General features: G+C 42.1%; 1 protein-coding gene across 1 annotated transcript in view; it reads left to right on the forward strand.

The window, feature by feature from the left end:
* Window positions 1–7,270: 7,270 nt before the first annotated feature.
* The window catches only part of LOC120792795 (zinc finger protein 135-like), a 12,717-nt gene continuing 11,543 nt past the window's right edge, over window positions 7,271–8,444 (forward strand). The window contains exon 1 of the mRNA XM_040132140.1: window positions 7,271–7,559. Within this exon, the coding sequence (XP_039988074.1) occupies window positions 7,391–7,559 (169 nt within the window). The 5' untranslated portion in view covers window positions 7,271–7,390. The remainder of the gene's footprint in view (window positions 7,560–8,444) is intronic.

The following is an 8,444-nucleotide window of genomic DNA, read 5'->3' on the forward strand; positions in this document are numbered from 1 at the left end:
GGCCTTATCCACTATGTCTACAGTGAATGTTTAACAAGAGACCAGGCTGTCAGTAAGTATTAAATAAAATATTTATCAATACAACCAATTGATCAATAAAAATAGACAATTTATTAACGAAATATTTTTATGCATTTTATTAAACACTGACCGATTTCATAGATAAAACACGTCAAGTGTGTTTTTATCTGTCATCAAACACCATCTTCTTGAAGATGGTTACTTTTTGGGTTTTTAGTTGACAGATCACATTGTCATTGTTTTTGTGCAATAATACAGACATTTCTGCATTCCTGTCTAAAGCTGTCAAAAGGAAAGAAAACAGTTTTCTTTCCAAGACCAGCTTTCCGCTTCCACATGTCCGCAATGGACCACGTGACATGAAGTTTATCTGCCCATGTTTGCGACATGCGAGCCAAACATTTGGGTCCGGGCAGAGTGTCCACAGGACGAGTGTACGAGGACGAGTAAACTGGAAACTTGTTTTGTGCACTGTATGTGCGTACTGTTTATTTCCCATCCTTGGTCCTATTTTTGTTAGACAGTTGCACACACTTTTTTTTCCACTTTTTCATGTTCAGCCAAATACATTACAATACAAACAATAATGCTATTAGGAGTTTGCTGTCCCTTTTTCTAGTGCAGATGTATGAAACACATCCATGTTCACTTACCTGCAATTGTAGTATCAATAGAAGCGCATCCACATCCATGAGGGCAAGCAGAAACCGTGAATTGGCCTCAACTGTAGTGGGTCTTGGGAGGGCATAGATATTTTGACAGTTCTGACACGGCATGCAGGTGAAGAAAACCTTTCTACATAGTAATCCATCCCTTCTGAAAATCCCTGGAAATGGTCTAGGGTAAAGTCAGTAAGGTAGTTTATGTTTACAGTCATGACAAAGGTTGGCTGAATTTTCTTAGCCCTTATGAGTATTGTGTCTGTTCTGACACTATTCTGTGTTTGTTTGAAATAGCTTAACATACTTCAATCTGTAGTTAAAGTTATATTGACTCTGCAAAGGACCATTTGTCACAACATTGAACGTATTGTGAAGCAGTTTCAGCATTATTAGTGTGTTCATGTTAGATAAAAATAAATAATTGTTTGTGATGGGGCAAAAACTGAGTAAAATTAGGAAACCATCAGCTGAGCCCATTCCTTTGAGGCAAAAGGTTTTCAACTTTTTAAATGTTTATTTGTATTAAGTTTAAAATGTCAAAATAAGCATGATCCTTAAAAATATCCATCTAAAGAAATCGTAAACAAATATTCCAAATTTAAAAATGATGACAGTCTACACAGCACAGAATGCTTTGTGGTTTGGATAGTTTATTATTTATTTGTTTTTATTTTTGATATGGACATCCCAGTAGCAGAATTGTCCATCCATCCATCCATCCATTACCCTATCTCTAAGGGTAAACCCAGCCACCCTGTGGAGGAAGCTCATTTCAAATGTTTGTATTTGTATTTGTATTATCTCATTCTTTTGGTCACTATCCAAAGCTCATGATCATAGGTGAGGGTTGGAACTTAGATCGACTAGTAAAGTTTTACCTTTTGGCTCACCTCCCTCTTCAAAACAATAGTCCGGTACAATGGCCGCTTTACTTCTGACACTGCATCATCAGCGAACCCATCCTACCCTCACTTGTGAACAAGACCCTGAGATATTAAACTCCCTAATTTGGGGCAGAAATGCCATCCGAAATCAAAAGGAGCTATCCACTTTTTTTCCGGCAGAGAACCATGGCCTCAGACTTGGAGGTGCTACCCTTATCCCAGCTGCTTCACAGTTGGCTGTAAACTATCCCAGTGCCTGCTGAAGGTCAGGGTCTGATGAAGCCAACAGAAACATGTCTTCTGCAAATAAAAAACACATAATTCTGAGGCCCCCAACCCGGACATTCTCCTCCTCCTGGCTGTGCCTTGAAATTTTCTTCATGAAAATCACAAACAGGAGGTGACAAGGGACAACCCTGCCAGAGGTATTTCCGCTGTACCCTCCACAAGACCCCTAAGGGACCAGGACGTAGGCCTGCTCCAAGTCTGCATACGTAGACTGCAGGAGCAAACTCCCATGATCCTGTAGCCATGCAAGGGTAAAGATTTGGTCCACTGTTCGACGTTCAGGGTGGAATCCGCATTGCTCTTTCTGAATTCGAGGTTTGACGATCAGTCAGAGCCTACTTTCCAGCACCCTGGCATAAGCTTTCCCCGGGAGACTGAGCAGTATGATACCCCAATAATTTGAGCATACCCTCTGCCCCCTTTTTAAAAATGGGAACCAACACCCCGGTCTGTCAGCCCACAGCCACTGCAAGTCCATAGTCACTTTCCCCAATGTCCATGCAACACTGAAGAGGCGTGTCAGCCAAGACAGCCCAACAATGTCCAGAGCCTTCTCAGGGCGAATCTCATTCACTCCTGGTGCCTTGCCACTGAGGCGCTTCTTAACTACCTCAGAGATCTCTGTCAGTGATATGATTGAGGCTTCCCCTGAGTCTTCAAACTTTGCCTCCTCCTCAGGTTACATTTTGGTCAGGTTCAGGATATCCTCAATGTGTTCCCAGTCCAATTCAGCAGTTCACCTTCCCTGCTGAAAACAGCCAAGGCAAAGCTTTGCTTTCTCTTTCTGAGATGCCGGATGGTTTGCCAGAATTTCCTTGAAGCCAACCGAAAGTCCTTCTCCATTGCCTCCCTGAACTCCTCCCACACCCAGGTTTTTGCGTCTGTGACCACCGCAGCTGCAGCCCTTCTGGCCTGCCAGTACCTGTCTGCTTTTTGAGAAGACCCCTTGGCCAGCCAGGCCAGAAAGGCCTTCTTCTTCAGCTTGATGGCTTCCCTCACCACCAATGTCCACCAGCAAGTTCTCAGGTTGCCGCCACAACAGGCACCAATGACCTTCCAACCAAAGCCTCTAACAGCTGCGTCCACAATGGAGGCTTCAAACATGGACCACTCAGATTCCATATCCCCAACTTACACTGGGATGCGTGCAAAGTTCTTGTAGAGGTGGGAGTTAAAGACCTCACAAACAGGGATCTCTGCCAGACGTTCCCAGTTCACCCTCACTACAAGTTTTGGCTTGTTTAGTCTGTCCGGCCGCCTCCCTCGCCATCTGATTCAACTCACCAGGTATTAATTGTTTGATAGCTCTGCTCCTCTCTTTACCTGAGTGTCCAAGACATACGGCCGCAGATCGGATGATATGACCACAAAGTCTATCATTGATCTTCGTGCTTAGGTGTTTTGTTACCAAGTACACTTTTGAAGCACCATATGCTCGAACATGGTGTTTGTTATGGCCAATCAATTGCACAGAAATCCAACAACAAAACACCACTTGAGTTCAGATCAGGTAGGAGCCTCCAGGTTTCTCCATTGATGCCCACATGTTGAAGTCCCCCAGAAGAACTATAGAGTTCCCAGGCAGTGCCCTTTCGAAGACCCCATCCACAGACTCCAAACTGCTGTTGGGTGCATAAGCACAAACAACAGTCAGAGTGTTTCTCTTAGTAACTTGCAGTTACGTTGAGGTTACCCTCTCACTCTCCAAGGAGAACTCCAACACAGAAGCACTCATCTGGGGGCTCGTGAGTATCCCCACAACTGCTCGGTGCCTCTCATCCTGGGCAACTCCAGAAAAGGATAGAGTCCAGTCCCTCTACAGACGTTTTAGTTCCAGAGCCAGTGCAGTGCGTGGAGGTGAGCCCAACTTTATCTAGTTGGTACCGCTCCACTTCCCACACCAACTCCAGCTCCTTCCCCCAAAAAGAAGTCACATTCCAAATCCTTAGACCTACTCTGCAATGCCAGTGATCCGCACGCCCAGGCCCCCCGACCCAGAATGCCTTCCGGCTCCCAATGTAGCCCCAACCCGATGACTACCCTTGCAGGTGATGAGCCCACAAGAGTTGTGGCTCCATGTAATTTGGCTGTGCCTGACTGGGCCCCATGGGCAAGACCTGGTCACCAGATGCTCACTGGCAAGCTCCCCTGTCGGGTCTGACTCCAGGGGGGGCCCCGGTTTCCCCAAACCCGGGCGAGGTGACGCAGTCCAGAAGTTTGCCCTTCAACTGGTTGCCGTGAATCACTCTTAGTCTTACCTCCACCGTAGGACCAATTTGCCTTGGGAGACACTACCGGGGGCTGATGCCTGCCAGGATCACTGAGACAAAAAAACCCCAACACCATGTTAACTTGGCAATTCTCAGAGTTGTAAAATACATTATTGCAGGAGGACCAGAACATTCAATATAAATATAACAATTAGGTCATGGGTAATAATGTTTGTTGTTTTTAAGTTTTATACATATCTTTAATGGCTTATCATATCCTGTAAGATGTAAAAGAAATAGTATCTGTCAGATGTGCGATGAGTCCCTTGTTAAGAAAGACCACACAACCATAATTGCTTAATTAAACGATGACATAAAAGACATCTACCTCTCTAATGAGCTTCTTAGGAAAAGTTTTAATATTGAATACAATAACTGTGCTTTCTGTAAAGACAATATTGAAAAAACACTTGCCTTTTGGGAAGTTGATTGGTCACAGTGTATAATAGCTCCAATTGCTCCATTTAAGAGAAACAATGTTGGGTTCAGTATCTGTACAATGAACAGTAAAAATGACTGTGTTGAACAAATCAGTATTATTAGGGAAATTCTTTATTTAAGAAACCAAATGTGCAAAAACAATAACTTTATTCACAGTCTTTAAGAGACCAGAGACAAATGTTCTTACTCCACAAGAAATTATAATTTAGTAGTTTAGTTTGTATGTGTCATTTTCAGCCAGAAAGCTTCATTCAGGGTCAGCAAGCTTAATAAATTATTACTTGATATTTTAAACGAGCAAATAAATCTGTTTTTTGTTTTCTACTTTTAAGCAATATTAATTATTATAATTAATAAATATTAATTAATATTAAGTTAAACAGTATGAAATTAAATGCAAAATTATTTTGTTTCCTCTTTCCTAATAGGCATGTTGTGGAAGATTTTCTACACAAGACTCTGAACACAATTGAACACACAAAACACTGATACGGTTAAAGTGAAATATATTGTAAGTTAAAATATAGGAGACAAACAAACTTTATCACAAGAAGTTGAAGGAGAGTCTCTCAATAGAAAGGGTCTTACAATCATCTTTATAGTGTTTCTTGAGACAAAGAACTTAGTCCCAATTAGTTATCTTTACTTCAACCCAAACACATCATCCAATAAGATAGAAACATGTCATGTTCACATACTGCCCATGCACTGGTCATAAATTAAAGCTCAGACAGACATAGCTTGGCTTATTTCCATTTATGGTAAGGCAACAGGCTGCTCCGTAGGTAGGCCCCCCTGGACTCAAATAACATCTGAACGTCTAAAACGTCTATAGGATCATCACCAAAAGTGAATAAATGATAAATCAACTTTTCCTTCACAGGCACTGTCCCACAAAAAACTCAAGAAATTTACAAGAAAAAAAAAAACTCGGTCATGGAACCACATTGCTTCACTTTGCATGGTTGGATCAGCCTCGTCACACCACAGACGCCACTGCACAGGATGACCTAATCAAATTGTACTTTACAATTGGATTTAGCAATAAGGGAATACTCGTGAATTTAGCCCAGAAGGATTTGGATGAGGTTATAGCTTTTGTGCATCAGGAACTACAACATCATTGACAGATACAAGGATATTGCTGGTTACATCTCTGGTGTGATGAGGTTGATCCAACCTTGCAAAGTGAATCAATTTTGTTCACCATTTTCCCCTGTGTGATTCCAACTCCAGCATTCAGTATATCAAGGCTTAATCTATTATAATCTGTCTATTACTGTCTGTCTTTGCAGAACAATTTATCACATCTACAATGAAAAGTACAAGATCATTTTTCAGAATATCTTCCTTTACCATGGAACCCCTCTGTTGTTGTTTCTTGTGTTTTGGTCTGGTACTGTTTGTTCGTACTATATTACAACCTCATCTCTCCTAGCCCCAACTTCAGTTACTCCCATCTCACTCCCTCAACTGCCCTCTCCCATCTCCTATCCATTCACAGTACAGTTGTGAGACACCGCCAGTCCCTTACTGTCCTCCTCTGGAACAACTGCAACCCAGAAGGTGACACCACCAGCATTTCGCTCCAGCCTTTTCATTTAAAACACATTGATTCCCAAACCGCTATGATATGGGTTAAGTAGACAACGCGACATACGTGATGAACCCTAAATGACAGTAAACAATGAAAAAAACATTCATGGCTTACGCCCTATAAGCACGCCCCTTGCCTATAGGTCATCATTAACCTGCTAGTTGCTGTTTACTTTGTGACCCTGCAGTTCAATTGCTCAAAGCGCTGTGTAAGAATCGTGTACGAGTAACCAGGTTACCTACATTCACATCAGGATTACTCACAACTGGGATACGGATAATGTGTGCACAGGCGCAACCTCATGTCAAGTAGTAAGTAAATCATGTAAGTAAGTCAGTAGGTTTAACAAATGCCTATAATGATCAACAACGATTTATATCCTGAAATTAATGTAAAGTAATGGATGTCCCAAGGCAATGCACAGGATCTAGATTCAAACCAAAAAATCCAGACATTTTGATATCAGCTATAAATGCAGATGTTGGCTCCTGGAATGACAGCTGTCAAAATGTCCCACTAAGCTCCATTATAATTCTGTCCACACAGCTTACTGAGCACGTGACCCCAGTTAATTGTATCGCAGTGAGCAGCAGTGAGCAATGCCAGCAGAATATCCTTCGGTTGTTAATGCTGAGGTTAACGAGTGTCTGCCTAAATCTTGTCCAGACCGTCCTGGAGCAAATGCATACTGACACTATGGATATTACAGAAAATACTACAGGAAACTATAGAGAATATTATAGTAAAGCAGTAGTTTATGTTTTCTTAATGCAAAGCTCTTCAACTGGAAAACATATCTAAACTGCTTAACTACCTTTAAGCGGGCTAAAGTCTGTAAATACAGATTGAAGGAAAAAACAATCAAACATAGAATACTGATAAACACATTTTGGATCATAAAAAGTGTTCAGTACATTCAGAAGTTAAAGTCTTACCGATACCGATAATACCTACACCTCAGTACAGAAATAACAGAGACTGTAAGTATTATCATTAAGATCAGTCCCCTCTGTGTGTGTGTGTGTGTGTGCGTGCGTGCGTGTGTGCGTGTGTGTGTGTGTGTAAGAAAAGGAGAGAGAGACAGGAGAGTTGCTCTGAGCGGAAGGAAGGAGGGGCTCCTGGCATGTCAGCGGGAGCAGCGGCAGGAAGAGGAGGAAGAGGAGGAAGAGACGGCCACACAAACACGGCTATCCACCGCTCCCAGCCCGGTCCGGTACGTGAGTGAAAATGTCCACGATTCAAACGTTGAGAGCTTTTGTCAACCGGCGACTGACTGCGGTTATAGAGGAAATCTTCGCGCTGCTGGAAACAACCATATCGAACTACGAAGAAGAGATTGATCGCCAGCGCAGGCTGCTGGAGGATGTTGTCAAGCCCGACAGCGACATAAACCAAGGTCCGTGGAAGGGTTCCTTGTTCTACCTAATTCACTGGTTTCAAGAAAGTCATAGGCGAAACTCGTTTGTGCTGCTTCACAAGGTCGTGGCGGAGACAGTGCGTCGGTCTGCTAGCGAGAGGCAGTTAGGCTCCCGCAGCCGCGTTACAGTAAACCAGATTAGGGTCGGAAGTTGAGCGAGTTAGACCTTCATAATAAAAGCGCAAAGCAAGACGTTCAAATGGCGCATGGAATGGAAGAGCAAAGCTCACCATGCAAAAAAGTACCGGATAATATTGTTAGGTTAGTTCCCGGCACCGTAAACGGTAAACATAAAAAAAAAAGTTTCTTGTTAAAGAGAACAATTTGATGAAGTCCATTGACATATTTCAATTCGCAATTATTGTTCTACTGAATTAATTGCCTAAGTTTTACCTTATAGGGGGAAAAAAGCCTAAAAGTACCCAGCTCTCCAGCTTCTCAAATGTGAATATTTCCTGGTGTTCTTCTTTTATTAAATAGAACAGCTTTGGGGTTTGGACTGTTGGTCAGACAATACAGTTGATGACGCCACGACCGGCACTGAGAACTTGTAATAGTAATTTTCTGCCAATTGCTGACATTCTACAGACAAATTAATCATGAAAATAATTAGATAATAGGGCTGCGAATAATAATTGTTTTCCAAATCAATTACTCTCATAGACTATGAAAGGCTGACGAGTATTGAAAAATGCCCATTCAGACTTTTCACAACTCAAGGTTGGATCATCAAAATCACTTCCAGTTATTTTTCTTTCAACCAACTACTTGATTAAAAGACTATTAATTGCAGTTCTAATCGATAATTAGAGTAAACGTCAGACCCTGGTCATATTTTTGTCATATGTGGCGTTTGTTCATTTC

Source organism: Xiphias gladius, chromosome 8 (assembly GCF_016859285.1).
Source record: "Xiphias gladius isolate SHS-SW01 ecotype Sanya breed wild chromosome 8, ASM1685928v1, whole genome shotgun sequence".
Lineage (NCBI taxonomy): Eukaryota > Metazoa > Chordata > Actinopteri > Istiophoriformes > Xiphiidae > Xiphias > Xiphias gladius.